Genomic DNA, 20,995 nt, shown 5'->3' with positions numbered 1-20,995 from the left:
TCACACAGTCCGGACAGGACGTGTGGAAGAGGGTCCCGCCGAAGTGAGACTGCCCCACCTTGAAGACAAAGTCGGGGCCCTCTGTGGAGACGTTCTGGGAAAAGTAATAGCACGCTTCTCCATAACGATTGGCTTGGGTGTACATCGAGTTTTAGAAATCAACACTTAGGCTGTCGAGGTGTCGAGAAGGGTGCCCCGATTCGATAATTTTCCGACTGTCTACAACTAGAGTCCATCTGCCCTCCAAGTGACCGAGATCCATTTGACTCAAACGCCAAGTCTTTACAGTCCAGAAGAGCTGCATGGCTCAAAGGCACCAAGCAAAGGACAGCGATGGCGCACACAGCAAACATGGCTCTTTACTCAGCGGCACTGCAGCGGCCGTTTTATAGTTGCATCAAATGCCGTTTCACAATAGAGTCCAACTGCGCTTTCTGCTATCGTAAAATAAGAATAATTTGAAACCTAATGCACGTTTACATTTATTGAGTATATGTCTTCCTCAACTTACTTGCACTTTGGTTTTCATGGTGAAATTTGTATTAAAATGTTCCAGCAATACCGGAAATGATTTTTTTTTTTAGTGTTCACCGCCCTCAACGTCACGCCGTCTGTCCAAATTCATCACTGCTTGTTCTTGAGTTTGAATGAAGGGTTTTACAATTGGTGTCTAGAGACACACAATACAACACAATACAACAGTGGTCATTGCAGACACACCTGGTACAGATCTGCACTTTACTGAGCGCAAGTTAGAAATTCTATTATTACAAATTTAATTGACGTCACTGAAGAAAAGCATCAGTTAATTTAAAGCCCATTCTTTAGAACATAGATAAAATATTTAACAGGTTGAATTCCTGTTTTTTCGTTGTTGTTTTTTTCCTTCCAATATACCAAAAGGTACAGGCTCCTCACGCGATGGTTCTCTGAAATCCCATTGCTGTTGGACAGGACCTCCTGGGAGCGCTCAGCTCAGCAGGACTCCTTTTCAGTTACACGGCCCATTGCAGCATCCCTCTCCCCCGCGACCCAGGCTTTGACTTGGCCCTTGAGAGGGCCGTGCTACCACAAGGGCAGGTAGACAAACTCTGTGTACTTGCAAGTGGAGGACTTGTTGCAGGGAACACCGGTCAGTCCCTGTGATCCTGCTCTTTTTCCAGAACGTCCTGTTGGTTCTCTTTTTCCATTCAAGGGAACATTAAACACAAGTGCATGTTAGATAGACAAATACCCAGCTGTCCCGGGGTTAGGACTAATAAATAAATGAATAACATGACATTATCCAGGGTGTTTGTTTTTGAATGGTGTCGTTTTGGAAACATCAAGCACATCAAGCAATTTATCACAAATGTCAATTTAATCATTAAATCATTCATCAATCATTTCATGGCTGACATCTCAGACACTCGATGCCCCGTGTTTCTGTCATGCGGTGTATACATCCAGCCCCTCTTTCAAAAGCACATCTGATAAAAATACAAAATTCATACATTCAGGTATCTTAAAATAATCTCTTTTAAAACTGGCAACGTCCCACAAAATATTCAGTGGCGCACGCTGTTGTTTATAAATTACACCATTTCATACTATTAGTCTATGTATTGTCAAAACCTGTAATACAGTGAACAAAAATGTTCGGGCCCTATACTTGGATTAAAAGTATCTCTAATAAAAGACCAAAATCCATAAAATATTTCAGCTCTAAAGTCATTAAATAAGAAGAATGTCCTCTCTGAAACTCTACAGATCTTTGGATGTCAAATCTCATATTTAGATTATGAAAATGACCTAATGAATGTTACATGTAGATACAACAGTATAAAATAATACAGTTTGTTATTTCCGCTCAACTGCAGCTACGATGTGTGTTTTATGATCCTATGTAGATTGGCTGGCTCATCTGCTAACCAACTAAATTAAATACAAATTTCAAAAAAGAAACCTCATATTTTGGTCCACATTGTGTGAGAAGAGAATTTAAAAAGAGTAGTTCCGGGTAGAGAGCTCTTCAAGGCACTTAAACACTGACAGGTCCAGTCCATCCCACCCACCTGTCTTCACGTTGAGGGGGGCTCACAGAGAGTAGGGGGAGGAGAGACAATTATCTTGTGGACTAATTAGAAGGGGTGAAACAAAGAGGCGAGGGGAGGAGTGTGTGTTGAATTGAAGAACAGAGAGACTGAGGAGGGAGAGAGGCGGTGAATGTACAGCGAGGGCGTCTACATGAAGGAGCAGCACTGGCAGATTTTGTGTTCGGGGGCCTTAGCCTCCCCTCCCTGGCCGGCCCTGGCCGAGCTGTGTGTCCCTGTGCTGGCGGCTGCTGCTGCTGCTGGCTTTGCTTGGGCGTCGTTGGCCTTTGCCTGGGACAGAAGGGGTTCCCTCTCCCCCGGCCTGGCCTCGGTCCTCTGGCTCCTCTCCTGCAGATCAGCCAGGGGCACCTCCTGGGACTGTCCAGGCAGTGCGGCAGGGCCTTGGACTTTTAATGCTGCCTCAGCTCCCTCTGGTGACAGTGCAGCTTCACCCTCTGCCTCGACCTCGGGGGCGAGAGTGAAGGGTTGCACCTCGGAGTAGACCGGCACCGAAGCCACCGCAGTGCCCTCTAGGGTGGTGGCTTGGGGATGCACCTGCACAGAGGTCGGGCCTTCTAAATCTTCGTCCCGCCCTTCGGATTTTCTCTCTCCATCTCCGCTTTCGCTCGTCTTCGCGCCACCCTGCGAGTCGCCATCTCCAGTTGCCGACTGTTCCTCTGCGGTGGGTTCAGTGGCCTCACTCTTCTCCGGTTGTGCGAATGTTCCTGGAGCTGCTTCCGTTTTTGCTTCCCCCTCCGCAGCCCCCCCTTCCTCTTGGCCTGCTTCCTCTGTCTGCGTGGTCTCCTGCAGGTGTGTAAGCTCCTCAGGTACATCATCCCCTTCATCTGTGATGATCACACGCTCTGCTCTCATCACCAGAGTCCCCTCCTCCTCCTCCTCCTCCTCCTCCTCCTCCTCATTAAAGTTGACATGTGGAACCTGAGCAGGCTCTGCCTCAGAAACGCCCAAGCTCAACCACGGCTCCGATTCCATGCCGCCACTGGTCCCACAGGCTTCCACTGGTCCGTTGGTGGAGGCCCGGGTGTCGAGATCGGTGTCCGCTTCGCCATTGGTCAGGACAGCTGCGGTTTCATCCGGTGGTGTGCTTTTTGTCTTCACTTCATCTGAAGGCAGAACATCAAGTAAATATCACTGTGAGTTAGAGGGATTTATGCGCAGTGGCATTAATTGGAAAAGTTATCGCTGCACATGCATTTAGATGAGGCTGAGAGAATCTTTACACTGATTATTAGCTTTCGATGTGTGGAATTTAGTTTTTGTTATGCAGTTAACAAGGTTCTGTCATGTATTAATCTCCACAATCTCAAGTCATTTACCTCTGGTCTAATACACAATGCAGAAGCTAATAAAGGTTAGCGCTGTTTTAGCGACAGGCCATGAAGTGCACTCAAATGAATGAAGGCTTTCATTTAACACATAGCAGAATAAGTGGATATTCATTGCACGGCGATGAGAAAAAACTAAAACACAGAATAAAAAATAAAGAAGAGAAAAATGTTTAATATGATATGCTAAGAAACAATATTTGATGAAGAAGTTAGACACAAAAGTGAGTGGCAGGTAAACCTGCAGCAGGACAACGGGCACACATTGGATGCAAATATAGATTATGCAGTCTAAGCTTAAAGATTTCAGCACAAATGGTCTTTTTACTTCTCACAACTCTCTTGTCGTCTTCAGCAGCTCGGGCAGCTGTCCACGCCCCCTGATGCCCTCTAAAAATGCAACTTATGCACCCGAGCGCCACTTTGCATTAATATACATGCGCAGATCTTATTTCAAATGCGTATATATTCACTCTCAGTATGTATGAACCTTTTAGTGAAGCGCAGGTCTGCTCGCGTCCCTCCTTCCTTTATGATGCTAATTTCTTAGTATATGCCGTGCATCTGTATGCATGACATATACACTTATTTCTATAGGGGGGTTCATGGTCTTAGGGGGGGTTCATGGTCTTTGAGGGGCCGGGGTAAGATGGTGATTAAATAAGAATGAACTTTTCAGGTTCAAAGGGATGAGGAGAGAGATGTTGACATCAATGAGAATACAGCTGTGGTTTAATGTGCGCAGGACTTGTTTCTGGATTATTGGGGTGTTGCACTTCGCTCATGAGCTTCATGAGAGTATTGTTGAGAGTATGTTTGTGTATGTTTGACTCCATACCCACCCAATCCATTGTTTTCCCCGTTCTGCACGACAGCGTCTTGGACCATCTCTGAGCAAGAAAAAAATATATATATTAATTTATTACTGGTCGCTGTTGTTTTCCAGTCAGACATCCAGTACAGAAATCCTGAAATTACGACAAGATGGAGTCCAGATTTCTACTAAAATAACATCATAAGTATGCTTTTAAATCAAATTATTCAAACTAAGATGCACCTGTAATACGAGGTCCTGACTAAATACAGAAGTACAACAGGGCTTCTTGTCAAAGTAACATTAGAAGATGATAACAACTAAAGAACTTTTGGTAACACTTTATAATAACTGCACGGTATGAAGCATTAGTTAGGTATGAGTAAACACTTATTTCATCATTTATAAAGCATTGTTCCACACTTTATAACTGTTATATTCACCATTTGTAAATAAAGTGTTATATAATTGTTCATAGCGTGCAGTTGTTATAAAGTGTTACCGTTTATTTTTGTTTATCTCTGTAATATTTGGTCATGTTAGAGGCAGCAGTAACCCAGAGAAGTCTCTCTCTGGTCCCGTGGCTCGGTAACACTTATATAATATCATAATAACTGCCCGCTATGAAGCATTATCCATCCATCCATCCATCCATCCATCCATTTTCAATACCGCTTATCCTCATTAGGGTCGCGGGGGCGCTGGAGCCTATCCCAGCTGACATAGGGCGAAGGCAGGGGACACCCTGGACAGGCCGCCAGTCCATCGAGGGCACATGTAGGGACATACAACCATTCACTCTCACATTCACACCTATGGGACATTTAGAGATCAATTAACCTGCAGCATGTCTTTGGACTGTGGGAGGAAGCCGGAGAGCCCGGAGAGAACCCACGCTGCCACGGGGAGAACATGCAAACTCCACACAGAAGGACCGCTCCGACCGGGAATTGAACCCGCGGCCCTCTTGCTGTGAGGCGACAGTGCTAGCCACTACACCACCGTGCAGCCCATGAAGCATTATATAATACTTAATTTACAAATGTTGAATCCATTATTTATAAAGTGTGGAACAATGCTTTTATAAAGTGTTACCGAACTTTAGCTACGTTTTTATGCAAGGAAAAGAAAAGAAAAAAAGCATTAAACAAATGAATTCTAATCAATATGAGCCGATGTATTTAAGTAAGTGGTAGCAGCGCGTCTGCACACAGTGGGGCTTAACATGATAAAGCGTTGCAGGGTTGACATGAATTGGACAGAATCGTGACAGGCGGAGGGAGGACCGCAATGAGCTTGTCAGATTGCTTCAAAATCATCGCGTTTGAAATTTATGCAGACTGAAACTTGAATCGATTTATCTCTTTCTCTGGCAAAAAGAAGGAGAAAAACAAGCTAATGGCGATGCAATTTTCTGTAATGTCTACTTTAATTGTAATATTTAAGTGCATCTGATCCCACTCACCTGCTTCAGCCTCCGCTTTATTCCCTGCCTCCTGTTGGGAAAGAGGAACAGTGGAAGGATGGAAGGATTACATTTACTGTGACTCAAAAGGATGAAAGCGTTTGTTGTGTCGCCCGAACCTCTGGCGTCTTTAACATACTGGAACATCACACAAGGGAACGGACATGTTCTTCCTCATGTTGTCTCGGCAGATGTCCGACACTCGGACTGAACTGAAATGGTTAATGTGCCCCCTGTGGTCTCTCAGATGAAGCTGTGACAACATGACCTTCTGCTTGGTCACAAGGGGGAGTGGTTGAGCTGAAAAGCACTTCCTGACCTTTGAGAGGTTGACCCCGTCACAGTTTGGTGTAGTGTGCACTTAACTGCTTCAGATCTGCATAGATAAACAGCTATCATGTATATGTGCGCACCTTTTACAGTTAGAAGCCAGTTTTCTTTGTTTTTTTTTCACAAGGACCTGAACACACATCAGAAGGCATGAGGCCAACAAAAAAAATCAGTTAGCATTGCCAGACATTAGCTGTCACTCAGTCCCAGTCGGCGAGAGCCTTGCTGGCAGGGCCCGTTTAAAGTGATGTTTTTTTTACCACACACAGAGGTTAAGGTCATACATTCAACGTCTCCTCCATCACAGGCTGGTACAGTCATTTAAAAAGGAGGAGGAGGAGGAAGGGACAACTTCTTTTTCCACCACAAAGACCTTCAGTGAGGTGAGGGAAACACACTTGCGCTTGGCTTGAGGGTGAAACCATAATTCCAGAGTGGATCGAGCGTTGACTTGTTTACGTAACAGGGCTGCTTACATCCACGATGTTCTGAACAAGAGGTGCGATATCAAACGTTAAGAGAGGAAACACAGTATTCATGGTGAAAAGCCAGACAGAGGTTGTGGGGAGGTTATTTCCTGTGTGATGGAAGATGCTGCAGGAAGCTTGTTTAACACATATCCCAAAACCCTTTGTGTGCACTAGAGTGAGTGGGCGACTGTGTGTGTGTGTGTGTGTGTGTGTGTGTGTGTGTGTGTGTGTGTGTGTTCCTCACCGTTTGTCCATCTCCCATCTGTTCCTTCAGCATATCTTCCTCCTCTGCCAACCGTTGACTCTCTGACTGCAACCTGAGATGGACACACAAAACATCAAATATGTCGCCTTATTTTATGTTCCCAATCTAAGTAACACTGACGTTGTGTATTTTTCCCCCCCAGAGGCCATGTGCAGTGTGTGTGTGAGGAGTCTTCTTGGACAGTGAGACTGAGCCGTGGACCTTTGCAGTAATAATTTGGAGTCTGGTCTACAGGGACAAGACAACATCGTCCAATCCAATAAGGAATAAGTCTGTCTCTCTGCCTGCGTGCAGTTCAGTGCTGGTGGGGAATTAGAACTCAACTTTGTCAAATTAATGTACGACAACAGCAACAATTACAAGAAGTAGAAAAAAGGGGAATACTGCAACTATCAATTATACATTAAGTCCATGCTAAACAATTAAAATGTGTCCGTTCTCTCCAGCGCCGTAAGCTCACAAACTGCACACACACACACACACGCACACGCACACGCACACGCACACACACACAGTACTTGTCAATGTGCTTTTCCATCTCCTGGGCCTGGGAGCCCCAAAGAGGGGAGCGGGGTCTCTGGGCTTCCTGGGAGGTTGGGGACAAGGGAGCTCCCTCCATCAACCACTGGTCCCTCAGAGACTTTCTCTGGAGTGGAGAAGAGTGAGAGAGGGCGTCAACTTCCAGCATCATTGCATTGTGGTGATGTGATTATATTGCGGTATTTAAGCAAACGGTTATTAAAACAACAGTTTAGTGTGAGATGATATGCCAATCATCTTTTGCTGTCCAGTACCATTCATGCAACGGTTGCTATCCCTTTAATATCTCTGTTTGTATTGGCAGTACTGCCATGAGCAAAAATACTTGATTTGTATTATGTGTGGTGGACTTTGTGATTTGGTGCTACATTTGCTGGTTAAGCCAAAAACAGACGACCCTGTGTGGTTATTTTTTTTTATCCATAAACTGTTGGTCATTTGATTTTACAGAAAACACACTGCATCATAAGACATGCATTGATATCAAATTATTATACAGCGTTAAAGGAATTCATCCTTGAAGCCCTGCTCTTTCTTTACATGAGGTTGTCACATATATTTAATACGTTAAAATTAATTTTGAGAGTGAATTATATAACGGATGCCTGTTGAGCTTGCTCACAGAGGGGTAGATGAAGCTAACGATCTCAGTTTAACTCACCTGCTACAGAACTGTGTCAGGACTGGTTGCTACTGGCAACTGACTGAAAAACTGAAAACTAACTGCTGTTAAAAGAATGTTGAGAAACAGAGAAAGACCGGATTCATTTTACTGAACTAAAACATAGCACATCGTTGTTCAATCAGTATGTATACACTAATCTTGATGTTTTATATGTATATACATATATATATATATATGAATGATATACATGCATATATATATATATATATATATATATATATATATAAATTATAATAAAAAATATAACTAAAATATAGTCAACACAAGATTGTGTCCATCATTTTTTTATGATGTGTACTGACTCGTCAGTATACTTGAATTGATCACTTTTTCAGTGTGAACTTACTATTCAAGACCTGCTTAGAATTAGTAGTATAGTGCACAGCCTCCTGTTAATACGGTCATGATCAGTTACAATGCAAAATGATGACTCAAAATGTTATTCTCACTGGAGTCAAAGATTGGCTGTTTTATTATGTGGTGCTTGAAAAAATTATGTCAGACACTGCCCCAGAGATAAAGAATGAAGGGAGAGGAGAAGTAAGATGCATAACAGCCCAGAGCGAGGGGGGGAGGGGGAATGTGGTTATTTGAGGGTGCGGAGGTGATATAAATGGTGAGACAGAAACACCCGCTGTGGGCCCATGTCATCTCCTCTGAGCTCTCCAACAAGAGAGAATACGAGCAGGAATTCTCTCTTGTTGGATAGGAATTTAACTCTCATCCTATTCCTACACCTCTCCAGTAAATAGCCATGACCCATCGAATGCTCGATGCCCGGGGCTACTTACCATTCCCTACAAACAGAACACAAGAACAAACACTTTCAAGTTGGACAAAAAAACAGCACAATTCTCTGTAGCCGACTACTCTCTTATTTCAAATGTATTGCTCCTCTGAGGAGAACAGGCGGTCGAGAAACATAGTGATAATAAATAATTAAGACGATTCCATGTTCTACAGTAATTATAATTATTGGATTATTAAATAAATACTACTGGTCGGTTAAGACTATAGAAGCCTTGGATGATATTGTGTGCATTGAGCTTCAGAGTGGCTTAAACACTGCTCTTCCATGCAGTTTGATAAATCACATGTTTATTACATTGTTGAAGTGTATTTATCTCACTGCCGCTGGAGTTCTTACTGCCAGAGTATTTGCACACGGCACCCCACCTGCCCTTATATGGTGCTTAGGGGGCGTTGCCTAGGTTAATAATGTACAATCGAGCCGCGCGCCGCCAATTAAACATCCTTCAGTACACCTAGTTAAAACCAGATTTGGGTGGCTGGTAAAGATTTGGTGCATCTGAATACGGTTTCTCAAATTTCTTCTCCTAATAGCAAATTAAAAGAAAATGTGTTACTTTCTTTTCATGTAGATTCATTTAGGTTGAGCACACAATGTGTGCACAGTAAGATAACGCAACATTTCCTCCTTTTCAAAGCATTCACTGCTTCTTCTTTTCCAGGTAATCATGAAGTATATTTACTGCAGATCTCGGGCAGAACTGGGAAAAAAAAGTTACGTCCAGAAATCATCACAAACAAAACGTGGTGATACACGACTGGTGATGAAAGTGCCATTACATTGTGATGACAAATAAACAAAGACACTTTTTTCTGCCAAAGAAAACAAATGGAAACTCTCCAAACGGGTGCACGGTGTTGATATTAAACTCTTCATTCAGATAGTTGTAAACAGGAAACGGTCAAGGGGCAGCAAACTTCTTCCATCAAACCACTAGTTTCCCAGTAGGTCAGGATTAATAACAGGCGCTGCAGGGCGACTTGGTGACAGCCGCGCTCCCACCCAGCTGACCTCGGATTCGATGGCTTTTTTTTTGCGCTGCTAAAGTGCCCTTGAGCCGGACAATAAACTCCTGCCAGCTCGAGGAAACGCTGGTCTGCAGCTGACCCAGACGAGCGGAAGCAAACAAGAGTCTGTCTCCGGGGAACTTTTACTGTTATGCATCTAATCTATAAAATATATCTAATGTGGCTGTACGCAATCAAATGTGTACTTTCTCATAAGTCGGGAGAGGTCTGCATGCTTCTCACTTGCTGCCGAGGGGGAAAGCATCTGAAAAGCCATACATAGGAATCTGGCAACTGTTATTCGGTAGCTACCTGCTTAACCATAAGCGTCACAAAACCATCTCTGTGTTTTCTCCCGCGGCGCAGAACAAGCGGCGCTCTGTTCCCCGCCGGCTGACTGGACACAGGCCCCTCCCACCTCTCCTGCAGGCCAGGAGCTGTGTATGAGCCGCTGCATCCTCACATCTACCGCGGGGTTAGAGGCAATGTCAAAAGTAATGAATGCACTAAACGCAACGAAGGTATCGCGCCCCGCGAGAGAGCATCCGCACAATCATTTTATATTAATCTCTGAAGCCTCTTGTAACTTGATTATAGAGATCCGCGTTCGGAGCGCTGTGCACGCACAAATGCTAAATATTCCTATGCGTGGCCACACTGGCACATGTGCGCACGTGCCTGCGCGCAAATTTCCCACAATTTGAGGAATGTGCCCCCCCCCCCCCCCCCCCCGCGCAGCACAGAGGAGTAGGAAGTGGGAACGCCAGGCTGGAAATGATGTGAAAACAATAGAGCGGCTCTGCGACCTGCAGAGTGTGTGAGCGCTCGCATTCAAACTGATCTCAGCCAGGGAAGGTTCTGACCCTCACCCTTGCGGGAGAGCGGCGGAACCAGGAAGTGCTGAGGGCAGTGCAGTTCATCCGTGTGTATGTTTAAGTGTGTGTGTGTGTGTGTGTGTGTGGTGTGGGGGGGTGGGGGGGGAAGAACAAAAATACATTTTGAGACTATTCGCTCCCCAACGAGCTGGAATGTGTCTGCAGAGGATTTCAGCCGAGTGAAATTAAGGCTGCCTGTGTGTGCAAACGAACGAGACGGGCAAGGCCCTCCTGTGCAATGCAAGTCGAGACCTTGAGCTGCTGCAGTCGGAGCTTCTCGTCCTCCATGTCTCTCCGGGCTCGGTCCTGGTCCTCCTGCAGCCGGCGCTTCTCCTGACCGGGGGTAAAAGAGGGAGGGTGGGAGAGGATTTGCAAAGGAAGAGAGTGAAGGCAGATAAGAGTGTAGGTAGAGCACACTTTCAGTCAAACGGAGAGGACGAAGAGGAACTCGGAACGGCAGTCAGACATATTCGAGCCGATGTAAATTAATGACGAGGAACAAAGAACGCGGAGAGACGGCCGTGAATAAAACATCCCGGGGAAAGAGTAAAAACAAGGACACCTGGTCAACCATCTGTCAGGACACCGTCCCCACAGACATCAGGCAGACACTATGTCTCATGATCTTCAGAGCAGCTGTCCCCATGGCAACCCGGTGTTGCTTTCCGTAGGACCCGGGACACCCTGGCTCACCACACTGCACACCCCATAAATTATTCAGGAGTCACGGACAGCTGGGAGAGCTCCTTCTCCATGTAGACGAATGGGAAGTAGACGAGCAGCGGATACATCCACCCGTAAACACGTCTAGAGCGCCCGTGTGTGCAACGCGGTTTTGCGTAGTTGTCAAATGACAATAAAATCTGAGTTTTGATCCACAGAACTTAAAACGGCCTGCTAGATGTTTCCTTCACATTCTGAGCTCTAAAGCGACAACTACTGCACAACCTGTGTATTTCTTGGTTGAGTGAATTGGGTGGATATAGATTTATGTTTGTTGAGGTTTCAATCCTCATGTAACTATGGTAGTCTCAGGGGATGGCCATCTGGCGTAACGGACCACTGTCCATCCGTGATCCGTACAGCCCCCCCCCCCCCCCAGTGTAAGTCAACCTTCACCGTGGGAAATAAAGTTTTACTGACGATCGCTAACCGCCAATATTCTTAAAATATGCCATCATCAGGTCATCGGCATTCATCCTTTCTAGTTGTTGATCTGATGATGTTACATTGTAAAACAACCAGTCTGTGTTGTACATTATGATGCGTTCAGGCTCTGTTCAGTCAAAATGAGAATCGGGCAAAAGTATAATTATATATCATAATGTGTTTACATGTAATCTTGTAAAATGTAATGTGGGTGAGAAACTGGAAGAAATCCAGTTGTTTGAAGATGTTTTCAAAACAACATAAATATATATTAGAGGTTAATTATGACCTGTTTACACTAAGCTCTAAGCAGCTTATACTTCATTTAAACAACTACTAATGACAAGATGTGTTTAATAATAAGCATCTTTATGACAGGCCAGCTGAGATCCACCAGTTCAGTCCTGGCGATCAGGTTCTTGCTTGTGAGTTCACCACTTTAAGCCAAATTTCATGGTCCGTTCTCAATTTTTTCCGTGAGGTTTCTGAGCAGAACTATTTGTTGTCAACAACAGAACGGAGAGGGTCAGTTCAGAATCGGTACGGTATGAAGCTTGCCGGGGGGGTTTGTGTCGTGTCAGGGTCCCTGTTTTTATTTTTGAGCTGGTGTGGCCTGGCCTTAAAAGACCTTCTTCATTTGGTAGCCTGTCTCTCTTAGGGAGGAGATCCTTTGTGTTGCTGGCATGACACAGTTGCTTTGACTTATGTTTTTGTTTCTTTGTACACACTACCACACATCCATACATGCACTTCACTACTGATACCTCTACTTTAAATGGTGACTTATGTTATTACAAAATAAATCGCTTCTCGTTAGCAGCTCGTTTGTCTCCCTGTTGTGACAGCTGTGATTAACCTGCAACATAAACATCAGTCGCTGGATTCGTCTATACAGATACATGCGTGTGCGCGTGTGCACGTGTGTGTGTGTGTGTGTTGGACTCACAGCAATGGCCTCCAGCCGCTGTTTGTATTTCTCCGTCTCATCCATCCTGGCAGCTGTGACACAACGAGACAGGGTTGAAGGTCAAAGGTTAAACACATACAGTAATGACTGGCTGGAGAGAACGCAGCCAGGGCTCCACTTCAAATGTATCCTCCTGTTGAGGGGTCTAGTCTTTTTGCAATTGTAGGTGACAGTGTTCTAAAAAAAGTGTATTTCTGCACGAGTCCCCTAACTCCTTGAGTCCCACCGGAGGATGTGACGCGTTTCAAAGGAACTGCAATGCTGGGCGACAGCCTTGTTGCATGTTGACTTCCTGTCAGCTGATGTCAGCTGATCCCAACATTTGGAACGTTTACGTTTACGATGCTTCAGTGACTTCAACCTTTGCCATTTGTGAAACATGCGGTTGGACGTGTATCATGGTAGTATTTCCCTTCGTCAATCATGACCCACAATTCCCGTTTACCATTCCCGTCTCGCCCCCCCCCCCCCCCCCCCCCCCACACACACACACACACACACACACACACACACACACACACCCCGTTAAGCCTTCTGTTTCCATCGGCCTCTGGCATCTCTAAGAAAATGAGGATAAGCAGTATTTGTTTTCCCCTGCAGCTGACACTAAAAGGGACAATATTTGAACTCAACCTCGAAGGCACATAAGAAAGCATCAGCTAGAGTCACACCATAACTCTGCTTTTAGTCAACTTCTCGGGAGAGAAACTTATTTTTGGTCCACATGGAGTTGTGCATTGAGTGGGTTTTTAGAAGAAAAAGACTAAATATGATAAGAATAATTAAGAAAATAAGAAAAAAAGGGTTGTTTGAAATTGCCGTTTTATCCGCAATGATCTCAGTCACTGACAATCCCGTGTGGCGTGTAAAGAGATCTGTTCCACACCAAAAAGACACATTGACTCATTACAGCAACTGGGATCTCGTATTGGGGGAAATCCGAGCAACGCGGCGCTCTATTTTACAGAACAAATACCAAACTGTCACAGCAGTTGTCGCTAATCGCCATCACGGAGCTTTGAAGCGCAAAATGTGCTTACCAAGGAACGAACACACACACACACACAAACACACACACACACACACACACACCCTGCAAAACCTCAAAAACAAGCTAATGTCTAGAGACACCAATGGGAAGAAACAACTTAAATGGTGAACAAAAAAAAATCAAACACCATACTCCATAATAAGCTTTGACAAATCAGCCACATTATTCATCTCACCCCCAAAACCTGCCACATACATCCTCCAGTAGGCAGCTCAGTAGAGCTGATGCTATCGTTGCTCTTCCAATATAGTAGATCTTACAGCGCCTTCAGGGGGGGCGACGCTTAACACAGAGAGGAGCAACACCTGAAGGAGTCCTCAGGCGTCCTCAAGGTGTGGGGCGGATGTCAAGAGGGAAAAGGGCACTGTGCATGTAGGCGGTGGGGTGGAACAAATGGGTGAAAGAGGAAGAGGTAAGGGGGAATGTTTTGATGGGGAAACAAACCTCCAGCGAGCCGTTCGTTAGGCTGGAGTTCTCTCAGGAGCTGAGGTGGCGAGACAGCGAGGAAGTATCCGCTGAAAGTCATATGAATATACACGCTATATATGTATATAAATATACAGATAGATTGAGAGACACCCTTCTAACAGAGGTAGAAAGAAACAATCTCATTCTGGCAGTGTTTTGAATGACTGTAGGTGCAGCGACAGCTTACAGTGTAAGCCTCCGTAGGGAGTGGAGGCTTATGTCTCATCAGGGCTCCCGGAGAGCGCCCAGAATAGCAGCCAGAGATAAACAAGCAAACACAAACAGAGGCTTTGATGAGGAGGTATTGAGGAGCTCCCCGTAGACACTCGCTCTGACTGCGATAATTAGACATGATACAGGAGGGTAGAGGAGGGAATGCTGACAAAGTCAAAGAGTGAAAAGGCAGAGAAAGTCAAGGCGGCTGCAGAGAGTTGAGCAGAAGACGAGGCGAGACGGGTTTGGGATGCCGAATCGGAGGACTCGCTCCCAGCTAGACCGCATGTTGCACTCTTTGGGTTTCATTCAAAGGTCCGTCAGCAGCGTTGAGGTCACTGAGGCGATTACAATAAAACTTGAGAGATAATTGCAGACAAATTACTTTACTTTGGTGGGCAAATGTCAGTGTCTTAAGCCCTCCGTCACTGCGACTGCTCTGAGCAGCACGCATGGGAATTAAGTACGATGTCATAAGTTAGTTGTTCTCAATGGTTCTTTAAGGTTGTTGCTCCCCGGCTTGTTTTGGACTTGAGTCACAGACGCACGTTGTGGATGTCTGTGGCGTTACTGTGCCAACATGAATCTATCCTTGCGTGGGTAAATGTGACAAACTAAATATATTTTAAAAAACGGATCGGATGGTCACGGTTTTGATCAATCGGTGCTCTATTGCTTTTCTTTCAATTCACAAACAAAAACTCACCTGATCCAATTCAGACCACAGAGATATACAGTGTATGTCGTTTGGTAATTACAGTGGAACCTATAGGCTCAATTTAATATCAACACAAACATCTAGCATAATTATAGCGTGACAATACAGTATTATTGTATGCATATATTATTGTACAACACACATTTTGCTTATGTTTATGCACATTTCTATATACCTCTTCTAGGATGGACCGACATATAAAAGATGACCAAAGCCGCAGTAGTAAAAACACAATATGCAAAACCAGGGTGATATTATAGGTACTTAAAACCATTCAGGATTTTGCTGTAGATCATATCCGTTCTTTATTTGGCAGCGTCCACGTTATAAAACCAATCAGAAGTGTTATTAATGAATCTTTGCGCCTTCCCTGTGAATTCTCGCACGACTCCCACAGACCTGCTTGTGGTATTCAGAAAGCACAGATGTGCTGTGCGACTTGTCCCCCGCACATTGTGTCCGATGCACGGCGGAGACAAGCGGCGGCAGTAAAACTCCAACATGGTGGCGCGTGAACACCTGGTCCACCTTTTGCATGCCGACACAGGCGACTCCGATGAGCCTCAGCTCCATTCAAACTGGCAGGTTTCTGGTAATAATACGCGTCCTGTACACAGCAAGTCGTGGGCTGTCTGTGGTATGACCTCCCACAGTCTCTCCCTCCCCATAGCCCACTCACTGTCACACACTGGACTGACTGCAGGCGCTGTGGCCAAAGACAAAAGATTAGAGCAGAGGCACGAGGAAGTGGAGCCCAGAGAGAAGAGATGAATGCATTGTCTATTAATGCTGCAATGATTAGTTAGTCCATTTATTAGTCAATGAGCCCCCGAGTTACTGATAACATCAACATGGTCTGTTCTGTTCATGAGTCCCAGTAATTGTTGCAGCAGAACCAAAAGTTATAATTTTTCCATGCATTCTTCTTCTTCTGTGTCAAAACATATGGCTCCTATAGCGAAGAACTTACATCGTGAAGAGGTGAAACCTAATTGGTCGCTTTATTGCTGCGACAAAAAACGACTGCTGTATGATCACAGGGCGCCACCTCACCCTCTGAACAGTTTACGGGTGTTTTTTTGCTCCCATCACATTTTACTCTGTGGCTTTGATTTTCACTGCACCTAGATGAAAACGGCACAATCTTAGAAGAGAGAACAAAAAATGTATTTTGTGCAATATGACAGTTATCATGCAATACATCATTATTTTTTTTTTTAAAAACACTAAATGAACACTCTCTCTCTCTATTTTATGTTTTTTTACACAGTCAATTCAAAAGGCTTATTTGGGACAAGATTTATATGTTAAATGAAAGTTTGCACTCTTGGTATTTTGAGAGAAATAATGTCCAGTTTTCTTGTTTCAAAGAATTTCTAAATAAATGTAGTGAATTACTGCCACACACAGCTAGCGGGAAGCCGGTAGAAACGTCATATGAGCCTTTAAGAAAGTTGGTAAAGGGAACTCTTTAGGAATTTAAGCATAAAAATATGCATAACAACAAAACAATTGTCAAATAACTGTTACAGCTCTATTTTGGTTAATAAAACAGATGCAATCATACTTCGCAGCTCTATTTCAAGGAGCTTAACAGACTGTGTGTGTGTGTGTGTATAGGAAGGTTATTCAGTCTTCCTGCAAACGGTCAGCATGAAACATTCCTCCTGCCCTCGTGTAAAAGAATGTATATTTACCTTTAGTGTGTGTGTGTGCATGTTTACATAACAATGTATATTTGCCTAGTAGGGTGCCATGAAGCCTATATGCCGAGTGCCGGCGTAGTGACATTAGCTCTGTGGGAACAGATGGGAGAACGGTGGGGTGTCTGGTATGCAAAACCATAAGAATCATTTAGTATCACAGCTCACTGCTCTTGGATTTCTCCAACTCGCTGGCAGTGCACAGCCGACTGTATATCTTAGGCGGTGCTACGACTACAAGGCAAGAGGTCTTCAGATTTGAAGACCAGCACACTATTTTGGTGTTCAGCTAAATCCAAATTACAATGCAAGGTCTCATTATTTTGAAACTAAGCAAAACGGCACAAATGCCACCTAAAAAAATAGTCTTAAAAGAAAGACTGTGGGAGAGGCAATCAGCACAAACAGCGTGAGCTGTAGGTACTTATAACCACCAAAGCCTCTGAATTAACTTGTATGTCGAATATAACACCAGTGATTGGATACAGGACCCTGAAGATGTCGATGACAAGCACACGTTTCAGGATTTGACATCCCATGTGACACTCTGGAATCAGTAAAAGAAAAAGGCTAATTCAAATGCATAACAATACAAAATGGGTATGGATTGCACGTGTTATTGGAAAGGTGAGTGCAGGGTTGTTGACTTTGACTTCACAAAGATGGAAGTGGAGCGTGAAAGACTCCAGGGCACCTCTGTTGCCAGATTTGACAAATCTCAGATGTTATTTATGTAAAATGAATCTGCACATTATGTCCTTAATGAACTGGTTATTTTGCCTGGAAAATGTCAGAAAACCAAGGAAGCGCCTGTTATTTGCTTGTAATATTCAGTCCTTAACCCCCCCCCCCCCCCCCCCCCCCCCCCGCCTCAGATCTTTAGTTCACCATCATATACATCATGCACTTAATGTCAGAAAGTATTTTCACTCTTTCTGAATTGGCCGATTCTGTAAACGCTGGCCAGCGAGATGCTAAATAGCTCCAGGTCTGTGGGGGTTGGGAGGGAGAGTCATTAAAAGGCCACCCAGTGACATTTTGTTTTTGTGTGATGCAATTACTCTGGCGTTAGACCGCCGGCCACCCTGCTTCTGTGCACTTTGAAGTTTCTGCTCCATTTCCTGGAGACGGGAGGGGATGTAGGTGGGGGATGATTACAGTGACGACGGAGGGGAGCGAGTGGGAGGCAGAGGTAAGATTGGAGTTACAGTAGATTGTATGTGGCCCTCAATCACGTACGCCGCTGCGAGCGCATTGGACTACAACACTAAAAGTTGTATTCATTTCTAATACCAGTATTAGTGAGGCCACCCTGGAATCATCTTTGCTTTGAAGTGCGACTCGTCAACTTGAGGCTCATTTACGTCGCGTCATATTATCCTGCTTCTATTCAACATCCCCGTCTTTTCAACTCCTCTCCCACGGCACTCCAGTGCAGAACCGAAAAGAGCAGAACCGGACAAGGTAGTAGCAGAGAAGTGGAAGGTTTATTAAATGGAAAGTCTGACTGGAGTGACAGTCCCAGGACTGTGAGACAGAGAGAAACTGTAAAATTAGAATATCCTTCCAGCCGTGTGTTCGGGAACAGGAAGAGCACAAACATCGACGTCCTCCAGACGATTAGTGACGGAAAACGCAATCGCAAAAGACCCTGATCTCTGGACCTGCGCATCCTCTGCTGTCGTCACTGTCCGGTCGCTCAGTAAGAGCCTGGCTCAGGCACACAGCCGGCTATAAAACAAAACAAAAAATCCTAGATGGAGCTTCAATCACGGACTGTAAAAGGGGCAGTAACTCTCTAGCTCGGGGGATGGACGTAGCGGATTGTTGTAAAGTACTTTTTCATCAGGTATCGATTTCCCGCTGCTTTGCAGACCGCTGCAGAAATTGCATTATTGGAGATGGAATGCTAGTCTGGAAAGAAAGAAATCCGACACAGTGGGAGGGTGTGTGTGTGTGTGTGTGTCATGGATGGAATTTGTGGAGCTTGGCTGCGTGCTGCCGCAACAGCACGCAGCCAAGTTTCCTGATTGACAGTCGGGTGGGAATGAAAACTCAGCATTCCACTGCTGTGTGAGTGTGTATCAGTAACAGATGGGAGGTTAATATATGCGTGCGCCTCCTACGTCACAGAGCTAACAGTGTAGTAGACTTTGGAGCGTGTTGGGGATTATCAAAGTCAACAACTCACATCACAGATTTACTCGGCTGCACCTCACAGGCCCAACTGATAACGAACGCGGAGGCTCACACGGTGCATTGCGCGTCAAAGCATCAAAAAGGCGCCTTCAACTCTACGCGATTCCCGTACGTGTCGGGGGTGGGGTGGCAGCAACTGCGCAGATGTGTACAGTAAGCTTTGCACATGCGCTCGAGAGCATCAAAGGCATCGCTGCGAGGGGATATCAAAATAAATCTTTCGGGTCGCGGTGTACAATAGTTGGACTAAAGCTATTTAATGTGCTGACAATTTGACTAAATCGTGTTGAGAGAGGAGACTATGATGAAACAATAGCATCTCAAAAGGAGCATCCTTCTTTTATTGCCTCTGCCATATACAGCCATAAAAAGGATTGGGGGGGGGGGTGTATCAGTGTGGTTCTGTCAGGTACCACACACACACACACACACAACACAAAAGTGTCTCTTTTCCGAGCCTTGCTCTGCCTACAGTTTCCTAGTGTGTAGAAGGACACACCCACACGACTCCCCATGCTCATTCAAAGCTGTAAGTCAAACATAGGGGCTTGACACACACAACTAGACATGTATAAAAGCATTACACACACGGCACAGTACCTGTCAAGGTCAGACGGGTTACTTTCATACCTGTAGTCTGGTCCATTTAGTCCCATTAGTTCTGGTCCGTCGTGCATTCACTCTGACAGACATACCAAACAAACCCGGTGTCTAAATGATGTCGTACGGACTAGCGGGCAACTCATCCGACGTCAATCTGCACCATTACTGCTGCATGGATTCATGTGTGAACATCTAATTGCAGTGATTGACAGCAAGTCATGCTGCACTTTGACTGAAAACATGCGCAGCATGAAAACAATGCGAGGAGCTGCTTTGGTGGTACGAGTGAAATATGTCCAGTTTAAAGAAGAGACCATTGAGTTTGGAAAGACTCCAGACGCCAAAAACACTGCTCAGTAGTTTGCAGTACTTCAGGACTGGATTTTACAACTGACATTTTTTTTATCATGGTGGCAATTATTTTAGCTTTTCTAGCGACGCTCATCAGGTAAACGGGGGATGTACCCAGTTCACGTCACACAGGCAAACCCCAAAAACTTGTTTGAACCAAACCAAACGGGTTGGGTGGTAAAGTACTCCGAGACTGCAGGGTATAGCTCTGCCAGACTCAATTCGCTTGTTGGTGCTTCGCTCGAGCCGAGTTCTACTGCGGATAATACCAAACCTGCACTGCCAGATGGGTTGTTACCGGTAACCATCTGAAAAGCAGTCATTGGAAGAGCAAAAACCTGTTTTCCTTTGAGGAAAAAACATCAATGTCTTTTTCTGCTCATCAAGTTCTAATACGTACTGATGCTATTGCAGCATCTACGCTAACCTGTTCAGGAGCGGCCATTGTTGAGAATGAACAGTCCCCTCTCTGTGTTGTCTCACACACACCTAAGCCACGCCCCCAGCCTCATCGGACACAAACGCATTACTTAAATGAATTACTTACTCTACCTTCTCGTATCGGCCCAGCTCGCTTGGAACCTCAACAGAGCTGGTACTGTAAAAAGTACCGGCCGGGTACCATCTATCAATCCACAACGGTTACCTTGGTCCACTAAGTTAGTCTTGTTGCATATTCATATTCAGACAGCATATTCTAAGCTGTCTGCCATTAATGATCTCATCAGCCCAACCCACAGATGGTTGACATCAAGCTAAACATTGTTTGTGGCTGCATAGACTGTACTGCTTGATGTCGTCCTCTGCGTGGTTCCCAACATGGGCAAGCTTGATCACTAGCCATGTCAAAGATCTGCTGCACGCATTTAAAATATTAAATCTGGAAGGTTTGG

The 20,995-nt window shown here is 44.9% G+C and overlaps 1 protein-coding gene across 4 annotated transcripts in view; it reads right to left on the bottom strand.

The window, feature by feature from the left end:
• Positions 1–1,344: 1,344 nt before the first annotated feature.
• Positions 1,345–20,995, bottom strand: part of palm3 (paralemmin 3) — a 32,268-nt gene continuing 12,617 nt past the window's right edge. Inside the window, exons 1-8 of one of the 4 annotated variants that reach the window (XM_034543709.1) lie at positions 16,217–16,284; positions 12,776–12,828; positions 10,933–11,013; positions 7,281–7,408; positions 6,742–6,814; positions 5,698–5,728; positions 4,261–4,308; positions 1,385–3,196 (exon numbers count right to left, since the gene is read on the bottom strand). In XM_034543709.1, the coding sequence (XP_034399600.1) occupies positions 2,223–3,196; positions 4,261–4,308; positions 5,698–5,728; positions 6,742–6,814; positions 7,281–7,408; positions 10,933–11,013; positions 12,776–12,820 (1,380 nt within the window). In that variant the 5' untranslated portion in view covers positions 12,821–12,828; positions 16,217–16,284 and the 3' untranslated portion in view covers positions 1,385–2,222. Of the gene's footprint in view, positions 3,197–4,260; positions 4,309–5,697; positions 5,729–6,741; positions 6,815–7,280; positions 7,409–7,963; positions 8,133–10,932; positions 11,014–12,775; positions 12,829–16,216; positions 16,285–20,995 lie in introns of those variants that run through there. The other 3 variants (XM_034543691.1, XM_034543700.1, XM_034543718.1) reach the window with 3 other exon arrangements.

Source organism: Cyclopterus lumpus, chromosome 1 (genome assembly GCF_009769545.1).
Source record: "Cyclopterus lumpus isolate fCycLum1 chromosome 1, fCycLum1.pri, whole genome shotgun sequence".
Lineage (NCBI taxonomy): Eukaryota > Metazoa > Chordata > Actinopteri > Perciformes > Cyclopteridae > Cyclopterus > Cyclopterus lumpus.
This window is presented reverse-complemented; position numbering and strand designations above follow the sequence as displayed.